General features: G+C 41.8%; 1 protein-coding gene across 1 annotated transcript; it reads right to left on the bottom strand.

Annotated features, from left to right (window-relative positions):
* Window positions 1-909: 909 nt before the first annotated feature.
* On the bottom strand, window positions 910-23,542 carry LOC117553458 (inactive ubiquitin carboxyl-terminal hydrolase 54-like; the record flags this gene model as incomplete). The annotated part of the gene is given in 11 exon segments (XM_034227394.1): window positions 910-1,018; window positions 3,325-3,474; window positions 4,728-4,810; window positions 4,813-4,870; window positions 6,015-6,117; window positions 6,595-6,677; window positions 6,915-7,028; window positions 7,180-7,314; window positions 7,401-7,493; window positions 13,143-13,770; window positions 23,409-23,542. Coding segments are annotated over 10 exon segments (1,123 nt in total), but the record flags the coding sequence as incomplete, so codon positions are not given.
* Window positions 23,543-23,753: the final 211 nt, after the last annotated feature.

The raw sequence follows: 23,753 nt of genomic DNA on the forward strand, positions 1-23,753 counted from the left end.
GGCTGCAGAGAGAGGTGTGCAGGGGTCCGGGGGGGGGGCTCTCGATGATGGTTCCCTGGGAGTCAGAGGAGAAGTGAGAGACCAGGGACTCATGGTGCGAGACGGAGGGCTGTCGACACGAATAGCTCCTCAGTCGACGAGGTCGGTGCGAGTGTCGCTGGAGATCGACTGCTCACGGCCTGAGGAGGGGGAGGGGGGTTAAGTAAACTAGTGGGGCCGTCAGTGATGTAATTCACGTACACTAACACACACATAAATATGCATCACATCAGACTAGCGATGTCACGATACCTGACATTTTGTGGACGATATCAATACTAGTGAAACGTTACTAGTGAACGTTTGCAAACTGGTCTGTTAGGAAGTGGATCACATGATAAAGGAAGTGGACCACATGACAATAAAGTGTAATTTAACCTTACTTACCGATACTTATTTTAGATCAAAAGAGCCTGAACACACCATAGTGTTAGCAATGCAGGAAAATTAGTCCTGAAACCCTGACATGACTCAGCTGTTTAGCACTTCTCGTTTGGTTGGTAGCCTGAAATAACATCGGTGGCTAACACAAGCTAAAGAGATTTTAACCTTTTGTTCTCGACCATAAAATACATCAGTAAAAACCCCAAAGGTTCATTTTTTTAATGGCAAAACCATAATTCTGTCTAACATCAGCCACCTGAACTCGACTTCTATAACTACGTGTGCATTAGCTGTCTTTTAGTTACCTCAGTGTTGTCTGTCATAGTGCAACTACGACTACAACAAGTGCTACCGTTTCCGGTTTAGTTACCTGAACGTTTGCTGTTGTGCTACTACTACGACTCCTAGCTGTGTTTGTAGTTACCCGAGTCCTCGCTGTCCGTAGCCGGCCTTGTTGAGGTGACGGAGGTCGAGTCGAGAGGGAAGGGTCCTGGACGGATACCGGCGTTCCCCTCGGGTCGGCGTACAGCAGCAGCAGGGGCTGGTAGTGGCCCTTAATGCAGCGGGAAACCACGTCCTTCCACTTGGGGCCAATCTGCAGAAAGTGACAATAACATGAGGATGAATCAGAAGCTGAGGAAATGCTAAATAAACACCGATATGTAGGAAGCTTGAAACTATTCATTTAATGCTCTTACATTTTCAGGTAAATGCAGTTTTGAAGATTTTGCTTTTTAAATCTCAATTAATTATTTGAATCTTGGGTATTTATAACCAACTTTTAAATGTAATTCAGTAAAGGATTCAAAGTACCCACACTCAGCCCTACTACTGTCATATGTTTAGAAATAGCTGACATCCTCCTTTATATATAAAGCTTTCCACGTTAAGTATCATAACAAATCATCAAGTGTAGCTGGCGAGTTTACCAGCTGGAGTAATAATGTCCAGAAAACAGAGCTCAGCAGGAAAAACAGTAAAACGCGTGACGGCCGTTTTGAAGAAAAAAAACAACGTTGTTTTCCTGATTTCTGTCTGTGAGCGTAACCGAAGTCCTCCTGATTGTTATTCCAACCTTTCCTCCATTTCCCCACCTAAAAAAAAGTCCCCGATCGCCTTCAGATCTGCTCCGATCTAACAGGACGTCCCGAAGTTGAAAAAACGCCGAGGCATTCGTCAAACCGTGTGTGAAAATGTGTGTGTTAGTGCAAGAGATAGAAAGAGATGTGTTAGCAAAAGTGTCAGGCCTGTGGTGTGTGTGTGTTCTGACCACACCCTCAGTCCCATCCAGCTGGACTGATCAACAATAGGGGGATATCCTTGTTTTCACAACCAGCGGAGAGAGAGAGGGACATGGAGGGAGTGAGGGAGTGTGATATCTCATTCCACTAATATTTTTAAAAGGGCAAGAATAATATTTTAAAAAATAGTAAAATGGAAGAGTGGAAGGAGGTACAGGAAGAGACAGAGATATGACTACAGCATGAGGGAATTTCCTTTCCATGGAACACCACAAACACACCCTGCTGCAGTGAAATCAGATTATTCTAAAAAGGGAGTCTGGCAGCTGCTATTCGTTACAACATTACCGCTTTCGTCCACAAGGGCTGTCAAGATCAACCCTTTATTGAGATGTCTGGATTTTAAAAAGGCCCTATTATTATTTTTTAGTGTTTTCCCCTTTCCTGTAGTGTGTTCTTTAGGTTTTTGTGCATGTACATATCTGCAAAGGATGAAATCCCAAAGTGCACTCCTTTGTGGACTATTGTAACATAATGACATCAGTATGTAACACTTGCGCTTTGTTACGGCCGCCGCCTTCTATCTGCCTATTAACCTGTCTGTAAGTGTTTGCAGCTGTGTGTGTTATATGTATATGAGCTGTGCCATTGCCCAGACGCCTTTGGATGCAGGTTTCCTGTCCCCCCCCGGTAGGCTTGACCGAAGGTCTGGATTGGAGCAGGCCGGGCTCGACTCTCCTTCCGGACAGCTACAAGACTGTGTGCACCGTGTTAGTCGAGAGAGGTCTGCTTCTGTGGCAGACGTCTCTCCGTACTCTCTCCGTACATTCTGTGTTAGTTCTGTTAACGGTGGTTAACTAGGTCGTGTGTATATTTGTGCTCGTTCTTGTAACACTGTTTATCTTGTAATACAAACGTTTAACGGAGGTTAACTTGTACCCAGGCTGTGTTTTGGTGACTGTCTATTTTTGTTAGCCTCCTTATTGTATTCCACTTTAGAAGTGAGATTTTTCTTTAGGTTATTTTATTGTTATTTATTTGTTTATATTAACTCTTATTTAAAGAGTCTCCCTTAGTTCCTTTTGTTGTTTGTTATTAAACTGGTACATTTGTGGCTTTTTGTTTTTGGATTGTGGCTGTTTGTTGCCAACTTTATTGAGCACTCTCAATAAAACAACTTTCAATTGATCAATTCCAACTGGTTATGTTATTTTCCACTTTCCACGAGCCGGGACGTAACAGCTTCTATTGGCTAGCGCTCCAACACATTGTACGTGATAGGCTAAGGGGGTGGGAACATCTCTAAGCGGTTGACCGATCACAACAGAGCCAGCCAGCTAACCAATCAGAGCAGACTGGGCTCTGGTTTCAGACAGAGGGTGAAAAGAGTATGAGAAATAAAGAGCTGTTTTGAACTTAAAGCATGGAGACATGTCACAGTAGAGACACTACATACTGATATGAACCTGATACTGAGCATAATAGGGCACCATTAAGTAATTTGGAGACTTGGGTATTATTATTGAGCCTCCTTAAGTGAAACTCTATCTAAAACTAAACTTCACAGCGGTGCCTCATTTGTCCACAGCGAGGCTGCCAGGACACCCAAAATGTCTTGATTAGTGTACTGTTTATATTCCCGTTGCATGAGTGAACATACCTCCTTGACGTGTGCATCGTCGAAGTACATCCATCGGCGGATCTTGGTCTGGAAGAAGAAGGTGGAGTAATGTTTCCCGTAGTAACACACCATGCCGACCAGGTAGAGCTCCGACTGACGGGCCTTCTCCTCCGTCACCCTGTAAAACAACTGCAGAGAGAGCAAGAGTTCAGTGAAGCCGCAAAGCATATTCTCTTATTTCTATACACTGATTAATCTGGCTGCTTTATCTAATATATCATTCCAATCACTTGCACTATTTCACGTTTTTACTATTTTTCCTTTTGTATTTACTTGCACTATTTTCTTCTGTGTTTCTGTTTGATTGTGTTGCACTGTTGGAGGAGCCTGTGACCTAAGATTTTCATCGTCATAACTAAACTGTAGCTATGCACACGACTAATAAAAGCCTTGAACCTTGATGACACATATTTTTATTAAAGCGATTGTTAAAATGATTTTTTTATTAAATGCTTAGGAAGGAAAAATGCTATCACTACGTGTTAAAGGTGGGGTAGGTGATTCACTTCAGAAACACCAGTTATATTCCATGCAATGCTCTTAACATCTCAATAGCAATGAATATATTAAATGCTTTGACAATAAATACATTACAAAATGTCATCTGTGGAAGCCGTGGCGCTGTAAAAAAGCACGACCAATCATCTGAGCCGGCCCGGCTAAAGTAACTGGATGGCCTACCTGCCTGTCAGCCTTCCATCTGTGCACAAACTTATCTCGTGCCCTCATTGGTCATGTGCGCGTTCGTGTGTGTTGGAGGAGGGGCTCTGTGAGGAAGTCTGAAGGAAGGGGCAGATTTTTTTCGGTTGTGTACTTTCAAATTCTAGCGCACTCGAGCTGGTTTCTCCATTCTTACCTACCCTACCTTTAATGACTGATTTAGGAATCAGAAATTGAATTCATCCCATTACATTGAATACATTTGATACACCTTTTTGAAAACACAAGTCAGTTCTTGATCATTTTTATTTGCATTCAGATCTTGTTTCACTCCTCCTTCCCCACTCTAACTAGTCCACTTCCACCTTTTCCCTACTCCTCTCTCCTCCTCCCTCTTTCTGCCTCATTTACTTTGTCCCAGTACATGGAATACATTCAATACTCCTTCTCGTTTCCAGCTGTGTGTGTTTAAAAAGCCTGCATACATTCCCCTGTCTCCTCTCTCGTTCCCTTGCCTCCCGTCCTCATCTCAATATATTATAATAATAATCAATTTGATTTATAAGCACACTTTTCATTTGAGAAAACAAAACTCAAAGTGCTACAGAGTAAAATGGTGGAAACAAAACAACAATTCTAAAGCACCACATATTAATATCTCCTGCTCCGATGTGTGTGTGTGTGTGTGTGTGTGTGTGTGTGGTGTTCAAAGTCCTCCGTACATCTCCGAGGTGCAGGCAGGTCCCCAGGGTGTGGATGACGTCCTCGGCCAGGTCCGACTGCTCCGAGTCCCAAACCAGGCCGATGTGATGATCTCCGGACTGTTGAGGAGGACCCGGGCGATACGGAGCTGCTGGCCACAAGCCTCTGAGCAGGAGGAGGAGGAGGAGGAGGAGCAGGAGGAGGAGGAGGAGGGAGTAGGAGTAGTGAGGAGGAGGAGGAGAGGTATGGAGGAGATGAGGAGCGATACTTGGTAAGACCAGTGCTTTACTCTTCACAGTTTTTTAAATCACTGGTTCTTTACTCTCATAATGGTTTCAGGTTATTGTGCGACCATGTTGCCAATGAGGGGAGTGATAGTGATAATGTCTGTTTTTCATATGTTGATAATGTTAGTACGTTATGCTGAAATCCGATAGCATTCAAGGAAATCGTATGTCCTTCTGGTTTCCAAGGAGGGCATGTATGATTTAACCCTGATGTACAACAGGTGCAGTAAGAATCTCCATGTATGTCCCTATTTTATGTTATATAGAGGCCGGAAGTCCCTCCCTTTCCGGGGGAGGCCTCCATGGGACCTTATTTCGGAAAAAAGTATGTATTGAAGGTCAATGGAGAGAGAAAAAGATTATCTTTCGATTTTCCCGTTTGAATTGTGCCACGAATTACACATATGATTGTTTGTCAATTTATTTAAAAGATAATTTTGCAAGTCAAAAAAAAAAAATGTGTCGTAAAACTGAAGTAACACTTTTTGTGTGAACCGCTCAATGACCTACATCTCCCGTCTCACACCACACACCAAGACAGCCGTCACGTTGAAACATTTCACTTCTTTCTTTCAGAATGAGGCAAAAAGTATTAAAAGAGGTGAAAATCACTCCAAGTCTGGGCATGTTGAGAGCTGTGCATACACACAAGGGGAGTTAGTCGGTTCCGTAAGAGCCAGCATGCGGGACCGGGACTCTGGGATTTGTAGTCTTTCTAGTTGCGTATTTTTCATAGTCTTATATTTCAACAGTTTTACGACAAACTGTGGCTTTTTTGTCATGGAAATAATTTTTTAAGTGACAAACATCATATGTGTAATTCGTGGCACAATTCAAACGGGATCAAAAGATAACTTTTCTCTCTCCATTGACTTCAATACATCATTTTTCCGAAATAAGGTCCCATGGGTCGGAAGTAGATGGGCGGGACTTCGCCTCTCTATTTCTGTGGGAAAAAACAAACTGTGAAGAGTATTGTTTTGGTGTTTATTGTAGTGTTTTTAATGTGGTGTTTCTTACAGGACAGCTGCGCAGGTCTCCCATGCTGGCATTACGCAGCAGCTCACCAAACATACCAGGAGTGGCTTTCTCCCTCGACTCTAACATCTTCACTGCCTGGTTACTGAGGAGGGGGAGGAGAAGAGGGGCGGGCAAGGAAGGGATGGAGAATGGAGGAAAGAGGTGGAAAAAGGAGGGAGGATGATGAAGAGGGAAGAGGAGAGATGTGATTTTCATAGCTGCAGTTTATGACACTTTTGAGTCATGTCATTTATTTTTTTCTATTCAAATCACAGAAAAAAGCCACAGCTCTTGACATTAAGGTGGCAAACGTTTCAACACCCCCTCCCCCTTTCTGTTATGGTTGCACAATTGTTGACGCACTTCCTGTGTGTATACAAAACACTAATGTGAATAAGAGTTAAAGCACAATCCCAACAAATCACCTCTGTGTGTGTGCGTCTGTGAAGATGAAGAGAGCAATTAGTGGGTTGCCTTGGTGACCCCGAAATGTAACCTAGCGACAGGAATGTGTATGTGTGGCCTCAACTTACTTCTTCTGAGATGAAAGCTACTTATAGTCACACACACACACACTTACCACAGGGAGGTGGTGGAGATGTAGTGGACCATTTGAATGAAGGGCAGAGGATCTGAGGACGCTCCACAGCTGCTGCACACACACTGAGACACACACACGCACACACACACACACACACACACACACACACACACACACACACACACACACACACCAGGTTAACATCACATCTGACAATTAAACTTGAAAAAGTGTTTTTATATCAAAATCAATATGGAAAATAAACGGGATGAAAATAGAGATGTAACACTAATAGATGTATAAAACCAGATGAATGGGTAATGATGATGCAATGGTTGGTTAACCTGTCTCCATCTCACCTGTTCATAAAGCATCATGGCGAACTTCTGGTGGGGGATGCAGTGTCGGGCGGTGCAGATGTCTTCTTTGGTCTCGTCTGAGATGTGGAAGTGAATCCTCATCAAGATGTTCTCCTGCAGGAACAGAAACATTACATCTGGTTACACCAAAACACCTCAATGTACCGTTACAGGAAATGTATTTTTGTCAAATGTTTGCAGGTTAAGCGGATGCACAACCCTTCAAAAGAATTCACCCCCGAGTGATTTTACAGTGTGGTCTTACAAAGCACTCTGCAGCGTCGTCCATGATGCCCATCTGAAACCTCTGCTCGTCCTGGAAGGTTTTGGCAAGCGCACTGCGCAGAGCGTCGGACGGTAATACTTTCTCACTGCTGTACTGAAACTGGGCAAAGATGCTCTAAAGATACAGACAAAGAGACAGAGAGGGAGTTAGAAACAGGAAGCTGCTCTGGGGTCAGTTTTAAGGGTCTTAAGGATTCTCACCTTCAGAGCACAGAAAATGCACGAGTCCTCCATGCACTTGTGAATGGTGAGCTGACGGAAACTACGTCTGAAGATATCGAGGTGCCACAGAACCTGAAGGACACAATATCAACAAGACAATGAAATAAAGATTTAAAGGCTGTAGACACAGGCAGAACCAGCGTTTCGGCCAGGGGGGCGTCTTGCCGTCATTTGAAAAAAAATTATAAATCGAGAGAAGATCGAGTTTGTATCGCTTGAAATGACAAAAAGGACACGGACATCCATCTGTTGGAGGGGCAAAGGAGTCTGGTGGGATTATTTTCAACGCCAGCAAAGCGTGTTCCTGTGACGGAAAGTGTACTGCCGGCGAGCCTTGACGGTGCTAGTGGAGCACGAGCGTGAACTGCGAGCGCCGGAGCCTCGCAGCGGCGAAACTGAGGCTCCGTGGTGAACTGTGGTAACATGAAGAGCCGTTTGGGAGCCGAAAGAGCCAAGCCAAATGATCCGGAAATCCCATCACTAATACGTAAAGAGATAGTATCTATAAGGGATGGCTCAATTCAAAATTCAAGTCACGTGACGTCAGGAGTGTGTTAGAGCGAAAGGAGCTGTCAAAAACACAAGACATGAAAGAGTGTGTGTGTGTGTGTGAGACAAGACATGATGTTGCATGTGTCAGAGAGAATAAATGTCACAATGTGCCTCTCACTGAAGTCTTTCCATAGTTTATAGTTATTCAAATACATTTAAAGATATTATTTAATATAGTAAATGTTTTAGATATTCCATTAGGTTTCTGAAGGGTTCACCAAGTTTGATTTAAGAGCATTTGATACATTTTAATACAGAATTATATGAAATGTTATGAGTGTTTTAGCGACGAAAGTCTGATGGAAAATGTGACTGAGTTTTGGATGAAACAAGCGTTTAGGAGCGTCACATTGAGCTGCAGGAAGATAAGTGGGGATGGGTACCGAGCCCCGGTATTAAACGGGCCCCGGGGCTGAATTATTAAAGACCGTGGTACCGTTAAGCTCTGACGTTATCGGTCTTTCTATCTGTACTGGAGACATTTAAAAAAGATATGTCATATGTATTATGCTACATAAACATTATATTGCAGTTTTAGTGTCGCCAACTGCAACTGCAAAAAATTCGTCTGATGTATTTTCAATCTTTCCAAACGAGAGATCTCTCTCCCCCGTCTGTCAGCGAGGCCACACACACACACACACACACACACACACACACACACACACACACACACACACACACACACACACACACACACACACACACACACACACACACACACACACACACACACACACACACACACACACACACACACACACACACACACACACACACACACACACACACACACACACACACACACACACACACACACACACACACACACACACACACACACAAACACACACCACACACACACACACACACACACACACACACACACACACACACACACACACACACACACACACACACACACACACACACACACACACACACACACACACACACACACACACACACACACACACACACACACACACACACACACACACACACACACACACACACACACACACACACACACACACACACACACACACACACACACACATCGATCATATATATATATAACTAATCCTCTCCAATGTTTTTTTAATTTAGTGTTCAGCATGTGAAGGTGCGGTAACACGAGCAAATGTGTCTAAAGATTTATGCAAAAGTGCTACCACATTCAGACTTAGGAAATGTACCGGGTTCGTACCTGTCTTTCTAGCAGCTCTGTAGCTCCGTCCACGAGTAACGTTTCCACGTCAGGTGTTATGTATGCTAGCAGCAACACACGGAGTTAACTACATTATATAAACATGGGTTAATGATTAGAGGTAACCGAGTTATTTAACAGTAGAAACAATAGAATGTTCTCAACGCTGCAGCAAAAGCAACTCATTAAAAACCTTCCTTCAAGCATCATTTATATAGTTAAATATTGTGGGGATCAAATTGAACGCACACTTTGAACTCACATTTACACCTAAAAGAAGGTATGTCAATAAATTGTGAACTAAAAATACATTTTCCCCCCAGCTTTTTTAGAGCCAGATTCCAGCACTTTCAAGGTAGTTTAGATTTTAATGTTGTGCATCTACTGCGACAGGTTTACTTGCTTTAATGGTCAAATGGTGCTTTTCTCAACCTGAGCCGTCAGACGCTACATAACAGGATCAGTAACCCTCAGAACACTATCTGCAAATTATTATTTTACATTTCCATGCTTGATAAACTTGCAGTGTTTCACTCACTCATATTTGTATTCTGTTGCTCTACGCCAAAACACAGAGTATTTAGACGTCTGGCTCTACAGCAGCTTCTAAGAACAATATCTCCTGTAAATCCTCTCCAGACAGGGAGGAATTTTTCATTTCTTTATTTATGAGAAGGGTTTTAAAAAAGAGCCAGGAAGAAACGAGACGGTGGCTGAGTAAAGAACCTTTCCTCCTCACTATGACAGAAGGTGTGTTAGATAAGAAGCAGTGAGGTGTGAATGTGGTGAGACCTCAGCGCAGGACACTGTGGTGTCAGCACTGTGGGTGCGCTTGTTTTCTCCTTCCTGACCCCCCAACCGGGTCCAATATGTTGGTTTGTTCCTGAAGGACGCAGCAGGTAAATAACCGTCAGTACTAGGGCTGCACGATATTGGAAAAAACTGACATTGCGATTTTCTTCCCCTGCGATATGAAAAAATACAGGAATTGAAGAATAGAGTTGTTTTTGTCCGCAAACCATCCTTTCTTGAACTTTAATGCTATATAATTGGTATTTTTCTAACTATATTTAACCGGATGAAGGATTTTAGTCACGGACGTCTGGATCTTAAGTTATCAGAGCAGCAAGCTGAGCTAGCTCGGTTAGCAGCGCCGAACTGCCCTGGAGAAACACATGAAACTACTTTATTCAGTGCTTTTACCTTTGATCACGGGGTCCGTTTGCTTTGGAGATTTGATTGTGATTGGTGGTTGGCTGTGCATGCAGAGCCTGCATGTCATCAACTCAAGGACCCCTGCCATGAGAGCCGTGCGAGTTTTCCTTTTGTAGCAAGCAGCAAAATAATTGTAACATGACGTGTTTGAGTTAAAACACGCACGTCCTGCGAGGTGAATATCGCGCATGCGCATATCGCGATTAACGTCACGACACGATATATCGTGCGGCCCTAGTCAGTACCAGAGAAATACTGAACACTTTAATGAATCATACAGCAGCTTTTAGTTGATTGTAGTGTATACAATGAAAGAAAAATGTAGAACAAATCTTGCTATAGGTTTACACAGCACAAGGTAACCCTGTAAGGTGTCCGTGGGTGTTATGAAAGGCGCCCCCCAAAATAAATGTATTATATTATTATTAAGGTGATTTCTCCAGATATCTGTCTCTGTGGTGAGACAATGAAAAAACGTTTTTTTGTAGTTTTGTTAACATTGTTATTTTGTTCCCCCTTTGAACCAGGAAAACAAGGACGACTTCATAAAATAACTTTTAAAGCTCTTTAAGCATTTCACAACGAAGCAGCAACACTTCATGTTCATGATCAGAGTTAGATGTTTTCTCTCAGAGAGCAGCAGGGAGGATGAGGAGGACGGAGTCGTGTAAGCAGCTGCTTGTTACCACCAAGTGTCGGAGCTGATGCCTCCTCACCCTCCGCTCCACTCGCCCTGCAGCCTCACATCTTTCTCATGATTTTGACGATGGGAAACTGTGATGGGTGCAGACGGACGGACAGACCCCCCGTCTGCACCCATCACAGCAGAGGAAGTCCTTACGGTACACTGAGCTCAGGGGGTGGGGGTTCAGATCCTGCTGAGGCACCTCTACACACACACACACACACTTTGTTTCATTGGTTAATCCCCGTACAATCCCACAAAAACTAGGTGGAGACCGGGATTCTCACTGGTTATTTTGTCTACCTTTCTTACACTGTTCCTAATATGTGTTCAGTATTTTTACTGGATTTAAACAGTTTTAGAATCAACTAAACTAACAACTAATTTCCTCTTGTTTCTGTTATTTTTTTATTAGTACGTGTTGATTTATGTGATCCAATGTTTTCTTATCATTTATTTTCTCTTAGGTTAGAGACAAATCTTAGCACACTCAAAACACACAGTCCAGAATGTGTTTGTCCAACTCAAGGAGAGACTAAATAACGTTAGATAACAGACTCTGATGTGAACACAAAAGGCACTAATACAAAATAAAATGGTTTATGAAAGTGTATTTTTGATACTCACTAAACTTATATTGTATCCATTTAACTACTGAATTAATATTGATAACAAATCATATTTTACTTTTTTAAGCTTGCACCCCCAAACTGGTTAACGTTCCTGCTAAGTGCTAACGCTAACACTTCCTGCTGCAGCACGATAACACAACCGTAAGTGTTTTTCTGATGACAGGAGACACTGATGTGTGTGTTGCTGCTGAGCTGCAGTTAAACGATGTAATGAGTGTTTCCTGTTCAGCAGCAGCAGCCCCACCCTGCAGGGTAAATTACTGCTCCCACAATTACTGACTGCACACCTCCTCCTTAGAAAGCTGACGAGTCCTTAATGTGCAGTGTGGGAGGTGTTGCAGCTCATTACAGGCTCATGTAAGTACAGAGGAGGTTGTTATGGTGGAGTCATGTGTCTGGCTCAAAGGCACTGCGGTGGAGCCACAGTACTGCCGAGTAACACAGGGTACACTTTACACTGTTACGGTACGTCCACACATCCAAGCTTGCCGGTGGGCGTGTCTGGCGCACGACCAACTACCAATCACATTAATCTCCCGCCCCGGACACACAAGCACGCGGTTTGATTGGTTCGCACATGTACTGGCATATGATTTGATTGGCTGACGCTTCCGTCGAAGCTTGAAAAGTTGAACTTTTCTCAACTTTCGAAGCGACGGAAGTTCGGAACCACAATGCAGTTCGGCAAAGCCTGACGTCACCCCATTCAAAGTGAATGGGAAGCGTCTCCATTGAAGCACGCGACGCTGCCGTACCGTTCATGCACAAGTCATCATCAGTCTGCAGCCACGTTAGCAGCTCTTTGAGGATGTGGAAAGCCTAATATCATATCATCAATACATTTGGTAATATATTTAACCAAAGTAAATAAGGGATGCAACAGTATCATTTTTGTGTTTGATTGAAATGTGTTAGATAATAGTATTTGGCAAAAATATAAAAGTTTCCTCAATCTGCACTTGTGTTGCCGTTTTTTACAAAACAACCCAATAGACCACCAACAAATATATATAGGAATGATATTTTAAACTGCAGTTTGTCTATTGATGCTCTCCTTAATCAAAGAACAGTATAACAATATTGTAGTCTTTCACAATGTGTTTGGGAAAGTTTACATAAAGTATTTTATTAAATAATATTCAATCATATTTGTTTTTATATATTCATTGTCAATTTATAATTTGTTTTACTTTTTGGAGGTCATTTGGTATCTGACATTTCATCTTTGACAAAGGTATATATATGTAAAAGTGAACCTTGCAATAACAAAAAAACTATAAATTGTACAGGCCTTGTTCAAAAGCAGTTAGCAGTGTGTGTGGTGTGTGTGTGTGTGTGTGTGTGTGTGTGTGTGTGTGTGTGTGTGTGTGTGTGTGTGTGTGTGTGTGTGTGTGTGTGTGTGTGTGTGTGTGTGTGTGTGTGTGTACCTGTAGGGCGCTGTTCAAGAAGCAGCTGTTCTGTCCCGGCTCGTTGCTCAGCCCTTTACTGGGAGCGATGGACGTCATGCTGCGAGGCGTCTGCAGGCCCTGCATCCCTCCACCAGTAACACCTCCAACACCAGCGGCGCTAACTCCTCCTCCGCCACCTCCACCTGACGCAAAATAGTTCCTCTTCCACGACATTTTCCCCGCTCTCTCTTCTTCTTCACGCTCTTCTCTCGGCCTCGCTCCCTGCAGGAGTCAACTGCCTGCTGTCGGTTCTCGTGTCGCCATTTCCTCCGACCGTGGAGAGGTCAGTTTTAAAATGTGATGCAGACTCCAAGGAAAAAAGATTTAAACTCCAAAAATATAAATGAATTCCTCAGGTAAAAAATGTAGGCTTTAACTAATCCGCAGTGTCTCAGGTTTCAGCTCCAGTCCTCCGTGGAAAATTCAGAAAATTATAAATATCCTCAGCGTGAAATGTCAGCGGTTAATATTCCAGAAGGTGCTTTATTCTCAGAGTTTCCAGGATCAGTTCCTGGGCGTGCTGCAGGTGACCTTTTCCCTGCTTTCAGACGCCAACACGTGCAGCTGAGCCGTGACTGCAACTCATCCTCACAGGATCAGGAAGGATCTGCAGGAGAAGAGGAGGAAGAGGAGGAAGAGGGGAAGATGAGAGGATGTGAAAAGCAGAAGAAAGAAGGAACGAAGGAAGGAGAAACAAGTTTAATTGTTGGCAGTTACCTTCACACTAGGGCTGCACGATAATCGCGTTATGCGCATGCGCGATATTGACACCGCAGGACGTGCGATTTATTTAATTTAAAATTATTTTTACTTTATTTAGGACGTGCGATTTTAAGTAGGCAAATTAACTCAAACACGTCATGTTACAATTATTTTTGCTGCTTGCTACAAAAGGAAAACTCGCGCGGCTCTCGTGTCAGGGTGTTGAGTGAGTGACAGCCAACCACAGCAGGATAACCGAGCTAGCTCAGCGTGTTGCTCTGAGAACTTAAAATCCAGACATCCGTGACTAAAATCCTTCATCCGGTTAAATATAGTTAGAAAAACACCAATTGTAGAGCATTACAGTTCAGGAAAGGAAGGTTTGCGGACAAAGAAAACTGTCTTTTCTTCAATTCCTGTATGTTTTCATATCGCAGGAAGAAAATATCGCAATGTCAGTTTTTTCCAATATCGTGCAGCCCTACTTCACACAATCATATTTTCTTGAGTATTCACCAAACATCTATTTTAAGATATGTTTAATACTGCATAAAGAATAGGTATCACTTTCTAAGTTCCAGCACTTTGCATCTGTAAATAACAACAATGTTAATACAAATCATTTCTAATAATCTATTAATGAGACCTGGAACCAAAGTCACAAAACTCATTGAAAAAGACTTAAAACCACAATTATATTTGTTAATGTTCCATTATGTGCCGATGAGCCAAACAACGGTTTTAATTGAAGGCCAGAAAAAAGGTCTTCAGGATGTTTTGAGATTCTAAAACCTGCAAAATTGGTGTTAAAGAAAAAACTTGATGTACTGTGTTATCGCACAATCTTGTTTTGCTGCTTAAAACAAAAAGGAAAACATTTTCAAGGACTCATAGAGTTTCCAAGTCAAATAATTAAACAACCAAAGCATGCCCTGCCTTTCCCCGACTAGGGGGGCATGCAACCTGAAAATAAGAATAACATAATAGACAGAGAATAACTTTATTAGTACATCAAGAAATAAAAAAGCCACTTCCCGTTCTCTTGAGCTTTGTGTGTGAGACCAATGCATGTTTACTAAAACAGTTTCTTTATGACTCAGGGGGTTCAGGGTTAGGGACGGTTAGTCTGATCTAAATTACTTCAGAAAAAGAATCGCAGCGTGCACAAAATGATTCACGCCAACATTTCTCATGAACACAAAATCGTAAAAATATAACTGACTTTTTGTAAAGCTGTCAACCCGGCTCAACTCCCATGATGCTTTGTAAACATCAAGGACAGAGTCAGACGCTTTCAAAACTTTTCGAACTTGGGGATGTAACCTAATTTTCTGTCAAAAATAAATAAGTACGCATATGCATGAATGAACAGAGAGAAAGAGAAGTAAGAAAGTGTGTGTGTGTGTGTGTAAGGTAAACTGGCGGTCAGAGCAGAGGGGGGTGAGTAGGGATTAGCCTGATCAGACTGTCTGCACAGGATTAAACTGTCTGTGTGTGGGTGTGTGTCTGTGTCTGTGTCTGTGTGTGTGTGTGTCTGTGTCTGTGTGTGTGTGTGTGTGTGTGTGTGTGTGACAAGACATGATGTTGCATGTGTCAGAGAACAGAGAGAACAAATGTCACAATGTGCCTCTCACTGAAGTCTTTCCATAGTTTATAGTTATTCAAATAAATGTAAAGATATTATTTAATATAGTAAATGTTTTAAATATTCCATTAAAGTTTCTGAAGGGTTCACCAAGTTTGATTTTAGAGCATTTGATACATTTTAATTAGGGATGCACGATATTGGTTTTTTGAAACCGATACCTTCCTGCTTCTCAAGACCGATACCGATAATAAAAAAATGTTTACGCCACTAATTATTTTAACGCGATTAACGCATGTGTATTTTTTTTTCCTCGGCCGCCCCGTAGTTTCAGAGCATCGAGTTTAAAATACCATCTACAAGCTGATGCTGACAGCCCCGCTCCTGCCGCCCGCTTGTGGCAGACCACACTTCCACGCTCACCGGCAGGCACCGACTGGCTGTTGGGAGGACCGGGAGGGTGTGTGTATGTGTGGCCCGAGCGAGCGAGAAAGAGACCTTACGTGCATTGTTGTTGTTCGCATCTGGTGCTAGCTAGCTGCGCTAACGGATATAAGGAGCTGTTTAAATGAAAACAGAGGAGCGACATTTCGCCACAACTGCGCCGAGCACTTGACTTTATGCAGGAAGCCAGACAGTGGGACATTGTACGAAAAGTCAGCACACTCAGCACGGATAGTGCGCAACATGATTGCAGCGTCCAGGCAGCTCCGGTTCGAGCATATGCCTTGAGTTGCACATAGCTCCAACGCCCATACCACCGACGACATGTTTGTTTACTGTCCTGGCTTCACGGCCGCACACCATTTACGTCACAGCCAGGCATGAGTTAGGGAGCGCTGGATTTGTGAAGAACTGCCCTCTTCCTAAACCACTAATACCACAGTACTGGCAAACCGGGAGGAGCCGAGTGAAAAACAAGCGCCCCTCATCCCAATCCACACCGCAGTATGTTTTCTTTTTTTTTACCCAAAAAATATATTGTATATTATCGGGGCTATTAATACTGGTATCGGGTTTATCGGGATGACGTCATAATTCGGGCCGATAATTATCGTGCATCCCTAATTTTAAATACAGAATTATATGAAATGTTATGAATGTTTTAGCGACGAAAGTCTGATGGAAAATGTGACTGAGTTTTGGATGAAACAAGCGTTTAGGAGCGTCACATTGAGCTGCAGGAAGATAAGTGGGGATGGGTACCGAGCCCCGGTATTAAACGGGCCCCGGGGCTGAATTATTAAAGACCGTGGTACCGTTAAGCTCTGACGTTATCGGTCTTTCTATCTGTACTGGAGACATTTAAAAAAGATATGTCATATGTATTATGCTACATAAACATTATATTGCAGTTTTAGTGTCGCCAACTGCAACTGCAAAAAATTCGTCTGATGTTTTTTCGATCTTTCCAATCCAAACGAGAGATCTCTCTCCCCGTCTGTCGGCGAGGGGGCGGGGCAGTTTACACACACCAGCTGCTACATGCATGCAACACACACACGGCAGAGATAACAGAGAGAACTGTGTGTGTGTGTGTGTGTGTGTGTGTGTGTGTGTGTGTGTTGTCTTGTTAATTGTAGCAGGTCTGTAGTTTAAAACAGCAGGAGAATACCTGAGAGAGAGGACTTTAACGTGTTTATTTGTCGTTCGTTTTCTGTGTCAACAACCACAACAAAGAGATCATCAACAAGAAGTGGAATGCTAACAGAGTCAAGACCGAGACGTAAAGTGCTTCTGTAGACTCAACTTAGTTTTTTTAATGAATTTATTAGTATTTATTCCTCGGTTAGTAGACCGACCAACAATCCAGAGTCATAAAATATTTTGAAATGTATGACTTCTGTTGGGCATTCATAGTAAAAAAAGTCACTGTTGCCAGCTAGTCCTACAAAATACCCTCATTATAATTGATGTTCATTATATTGTTAGTCATAGAATGTAAAAAATAACTGTAGAAATATACCTGTTGTATGAATCTTAAAGGTGGGGTAAGTTTGAGGAACCGGCTCGAGATACACTTTTTGTTATATTCCATGGAATGCTCTTAACATCCCGATAGCAATGAATATCTTAAGTGCTTTGACAAAAAATCCATTAAAGAAATGTCATCTGTGGAAGCCGTGGCGCTGTAAAAAGCACGACCAATCATCTGAGCCGGCCCGGCTAAAGTAACTGGATGGCCTACCTGCCTGTCAGCCTTCCATCTGTGCACAAACTTATCTCGTGCCCTCATTGGTCATGTGCTCGTGCCAGTGTGTTGGAGGAGGGGCTCTGTAAGGAAGTGGCAGAATTGTTCCGGTGTAGGTACCATATCTGCACGGCCTACCAGATTAGCACGGGGTCCGTTACGCTTACTAATGACGCATTGGCTGTACGGCCAAAGGACATTTTACACGGCCAAATTCCGCAAAGAATATTAAAAAATAACAATCGACAGTGAATGTTATGTATGTTATGTTATGTATGTTAGTGGAACTGTGTCAGGAAAGTGAAGTGATAATTAAGTAATGTTATTGAAGAACTGAAATGCATAAAATTGAAAGTTAATATGTATCATATCCCTCCGAAATATGTTGTTTCCATAGCAACAACAACTTCCTGTCAACAGCTCCTGTTTCACCTGCTTAATACAGTTATCATCACTGCTACTGTGGTCACATCGGGGAGCCGTAACTTTTACAATAGTTGAGATGTGAAGGGGGTTATGTTTTTTTGTCTGTGTTCTGGGTTCCTGCAGTTTTTTGAACAGACAGTACACACGTTCAGAGGATGAACGTGTGTACTGTCTGGGAGTTTACGCTGTTGACAGGAAGTTGTTGTTGTTGCTATGGAAACACCAGATACCATTTTGGAGGGATATGATACATAATAACTTTCAATTTTATGCATTTGAGTTCTTCAATAACATTACTTAATTAACACTTCACTTTCCTGACACAGTTCCACTAACATACATTCACTGTCGATTGTTATTTTTTAATATTCTTTGCGGAATTTGGCCGTGTAAAATGTCCTCTTGGGTTGCCGTACAGCCAATGCGTGAAGTCATTAGTAAGCGTAACGGACCCCGTGCTAATCTGGTAGGCCGTGCCGATATGGTACCTACACCGGCTGTGTATTTTCAAATTCTAGCGCACTCGAGCTGGTTTCTCCATTCTTACCTACCCCACCTTTAAGCACTTCACACATCTTGCTTCGTCAAAACAACAATCAAGAACTCTAATAATCAAATTACTACCAATAAAACCCACACTAAAGTAATTTAAGAAAGTTACTGTAGACATCTTCAAGTATCTAGATTTCACCAACCATCCGTACACAGCCTTTACTTGAATTAAATATATCCATTCATTGTCAAAATAAAACCAAAACACTGAAGACAAACGCAGCCAACTGAATAAAAACTAGATATGTTTCTTTATTCCTCATCTCACAGTAAGGGTTTGGATCCTGGTGTGGAAAGTGTTAAAGGAGACAAAAGGTCTTAATGACATTTATGAAGCGTGGAGAAGCTGTTTCCAGCTGCCTGAGAGGAGGAAAAATGTCTTTCTCCTAAAAGATTTCAGCTTTTTATAGAATACAGAAACACATCAGGGTCCCAAGGTTGAATCAACACCAGTGAAATGTTAATTAGAGAGAAATAGAAGTGTAAGATTCAGACCAAATGAGGGGCAGTTAGGGGCTTATGGAGCCAGCAGGATTAGATAAATCGACCATGGTGACATTCACACTAACATAGTTTCCTCCTAAAATAGTTAGGTTCATAGTTTATAAAATGTTATGTTTTTTTTACTTTTGGCCCTTTGAATTGAAGGATATTAAAGGGTACCCGGCAGCACACTGACCAATCAGAGCGCCAGGATCAGTTCCTCTCCTGGTGAGCACTGAGGCTCATTTTGTATAAAATTGGTTATGTAACAAAACAGCTTTACAGACACACACAAACTGTGCTATAATCACCTCTAATGCGCCAGGCTGGACCAGCGCCGCTCTGTGCAGCCGCTCTGCAGACAAGAGGCACTGGGATTCTTAAGGGAGCGCCAAGATATTACGGAGAACACTGAGATAGTAACAGGAACGCTGAGATAGTACAAGAAACACTGGGATACTACTGAGAACACTTGAATACTAACTGGAAGGCTGAGATAGTACAAGAAACACTAGGATACTACTGAGAACACTTGAATACTAACTGGAAGGCTGAGATAGTACAAGAAACACTAGGATACTACTGAGAACACTTGAATACTAACTGGAAGGCTGAGATAGTACAAGAAACACTAGGATACTACTGAGAACACTGGAATACTAACTGGAACGCTGAGATAGTACAAGATATACTCGGAACACTGGGATGAAGTCAGTAGACAGACATATTACTGATGTATCCAAAAGGGTCTGCCAGACTTCATTCACTTTTTCACACATTGTTGTCATTAGAGTGTTGGGCAATTTGTAGAAAACCTAATTTCTGCATTCACACCACATTGAAACAGAGGCTGCCATACAAGGTGCCACCTACTCAGGAAAACCAATATCACACAGCTGTGGCCATGCAATCAGGAGCCACCTGGGCTGAAGTATCAACATGTTGACTTCAATGGCTGGGCATCAAAACCCTGACCTAACAATTGGTGGACAACCAATCTAACTCAGAGCCACAGTTGGCCATAAAAGGCAAATGCATCGATATCTACATGCAATGGAAATGAAGGATTCAAATTGAATCCATGTTCAATCCTCACACATGACTGCATGAGCCTCTGCATTTAAACTATCCTAGCATTAGGATTTGTGGGCACTATATATATATATATTCGTATAGTCGTGTATATATAGTATATATAAAAGGATACCTCGGCACATCTCGAGCTGATGAGTGTGGACTAAGAGGGGCAACCAGTCCACACTCTGAACTCGGTCCGATCGGGGACTATAACCGTCCAGTTCTCAAGTCCCTTCAAGATTGTTGTTATACGATTATTACAAACATCGTTTTCTACACTACATCAAGTAATGTATTGCCCCGTTATCACATAAGCGCAGCATTGGGACGCAGTAAACTCACTATCAGGCCTCTTTAATGTTGGGTATTCAAACTAAAGAAAAGAAGGATTTGAGTTGTCCTGCAGGACGTTAAGCAGGGATCTGTTTATTCCATCACATACACATCAATATCTTCTAAAAATGAAGTGTGTGTGACGGGGAAAACACTCAATAGTGAGAGGTGATGGCGGATTATCCTAAAGAGAGAAAATTAGGTCATTTAGCCTTCGCTGCATGGACATGAATTGAAGGATAAATCCCCCTATTTTTTGTTTCCTAAGGATTTTAAATTAAAATCGCATTTATTCCACAAGAGCATCTCTAGAGTGAAATATTTTCTAAGAAGCTTTCTGGGCGCAGGAAGAGAAGCTGACCTCGTTGGCAGTGAGTCGGGGGGAAGATTTGAGTCCTAATGACTAAAAAAAGGGAAAGCTCATGAATATACAGCCGTCCTTCACAGCTGCAACCAAAATAACTTGGAGAATTTGGGAATGTGGAGCACTTCAAGATCAAGTCTTCCACCCAGTGAAAGGAGGATTTAGTGTCTTGTCGTTTTGCTACTAAAAAAAAATATCACGCTGAACTAGAGCCAGACTTAAATGTTGGAGGGGCCTAAGACTTATGATTTTTACGTCACAGAAAAACCTTTGAATCCTTAAATCAGTGAAAACAAATCACATAAAGTCAACACAATGTGGAGGTAACCAGATACTAAACTTAATATTTATAATGTGTATTAGGGAAGTTATGATAGCAGTAGTTTAGTAGCCAATACCAATACATTTCCACAATTCTCAGAATCAACTTTATTGCCAGGTATGTTTATCGTACAAAACATTTAAATCTGGAATTTTACGTAATTCTTAAACCAGTAAGGTTTGACAGAACTAAAACTGCTTTAAAATGCTCTTACATCTTCTTAATTAGAGGTAGAAAATAAATTAACAATAAATATATTAAAAACAATTCAAATGTGTGCATTTTGCTGAAGTCAAAGTTCTACAAAAAATAAAAATAAATGCTGCTTGTTACATATATAAAATTGGTATGCTTATTTGCCAATTTTAAAAAGAAATTGTACACAAAATAATATTAACGGTTTTGTGTAGATGTGCAGCATTGCAAAATGATTAGTTTCAGATTGGGTACCTACACCATTCAAATGTACTTCTTAGTAGACAAACATATTTAAAATGTGGATTTTTAAAACCTCTACAATTCTGTTTTTTCTCAGTGTTTAAATCCTGAGAGTTGTTTCCCCTGCATCACACCCCCTGTTGTGAATGCATTGTTCTAATTTACTCTCGCCACATTCCTCCAGCAGCAGCTTCCACCAGTAAGTGAATAACCAGTAATCATGCAGACTGGGAGAAGCTCCTCCTCCTGCTTTCAACACATTATTTTCCCATGAATACTGCTGAATAATGTGCCTTTAAATTAAAGCTCAGCGCCTGCACGCCGTTATCTGACAAGCGATGCATCACGCTGAATTCATTTATTTTTGCATTTTAAGTGTTTGCATTATGCAGCCAGAGGGAGCTCCATGTGGTTTTACTGGATTTTATAACAGTCTCTCTGCTGTTTTTGAAATACAAACCCAAACTTGAACTGATGATTCATGTTGTAACACTACACAACTAACAATTTTCAGTAACCAAGTCTGAGTCTCAACCCACAGCAGAACTGAGTCTCCACACAGGAATGAGCATCTCATTCTACCACCACACCAAACTCTTCACATATTTAACACTTTAAAGTTACTTTGCCAAAGAATATATATATATAAGCAGAGGTGGGAAAAGTACTCCGATCTTGTACTTAAGTAAAAGTAGAGTCTATGAATACTCTGGTATGGGTAGTAGTTCTGCATTTAAAATGTTAAAAAAAAAGTATTAGCATCAAAATATACTTAAAGTACCAGAACTAAAAGTACTCATTATGCATATTGGCCCATTTCAGAATATTACATTATATGTTTTGATTATATATTATTGATGCATTAAAGTGTTTATCAAAGCTGGTATAGGTGCAGCTAGTTTGTATGCTGCAGGGTAAATTGTCAATACTCCAGGTGTAAATAATTCTTATTAAAGTGTTATCACATTATTAATCCAAATGTACTAAGTATCTAAAGATATTAAATACATGTAGTGGAGTAAAACTACAAGATTTACCTCTGAATTGTAGTGGGGTCGAAGTACAAGTAGCAAAACATGTCAATACTCAAGTAAACTACACGACTCTCAGTATTAAACTTGAGTAAATGTACTTAGTTACTTTCCACCATAAGTTACTTTTACACACCCACATGAACATTGTATCAGTTCGGTAGGGGTTAGCCACCTTACAGCACTTTTCCCGAAAGAAATGTGTCACTTTAAAACTAAATTGCCTGCTATCCCTACTATCCCCTGGCTCCAAAACAGTGATGAACACCAGGAGCTAAATGAGTTTGGAGATGAGATTTCAGATAAAATGATGCTTGTCGCAGAATCAAACACAAAGGCTAAATTACCTTCTTCCATGTGAACAGTTTGCTGAATGAATAAGCGTCGAGCCTCTAAATCCTGCTCTTTTTTTTTTTTAACGGAGTCTGGCGCAGACGGTGCTTGGTCTACGCAGAAAGGAACCGGGCTGCATTACATCACTTCCAGCAAACTTCACGGAGAACAATGAAGGCAGGAGAACATCCCAAATCCGGCTTAAACCGAATATGAAATCGTATAATTAAGATAGAAAAACAAAAACGGCTAATTCGGTTGGTGTTTCGGTCACTACGGGCTACGTGTTTGTAACCGACAGCGTAGTATTAGCTTACGCCGGTTGGATGAGAGAGGAGTAACGGCTGCTCATTTCAAATCTACCGACAGCTATGAATTCAAAACATGGCGGTTTGACAAGCGGCTCACCTGTGAGTTGTACCCCGGAGAAAAAGCATGAATCCCGGCTGCCCTAAGGACGGTTGATCGGGAGAAGCGGCGGTTATTGTGTTTAAAGCGGCAGCACGGAGGAGGAGGGGGAGGGGCTACTACCTGCAGCGATGGGCGCGAGCACGGGCGCGTGCGTCAACACGTGTGTGCGTGTGTGTTTGTGTGTGTGTGTTTCATACATTAAACTGCAGTAAAAGTTCAGTTTCTTCACTTAAGTGGTAACTACAAATACTGACATTAGTCCTGAATTAAACATGTTGATAAAATAAGGCATTTTCGTACAGATAAGTCATCAGCAAAATATACTAATCAAAAAAAGTCACT

This window comes from Gymnodraco acuticeps, unplaced genomic scaffold (genome assembly GCF_902827175.1).
Source record: "Gymnodraco acuticeps unplaced genomic scaffold, fGymAcu1.1, whole genome shotgun sequence".
Taxonomy (NCBI): domain Eukaryota; kingdom Metazoa; phylum Chordata; class Actinopteri; order Perciformes; family Bathydraconidae; genus Gymnodraco; species Gymnodraco acuticeps.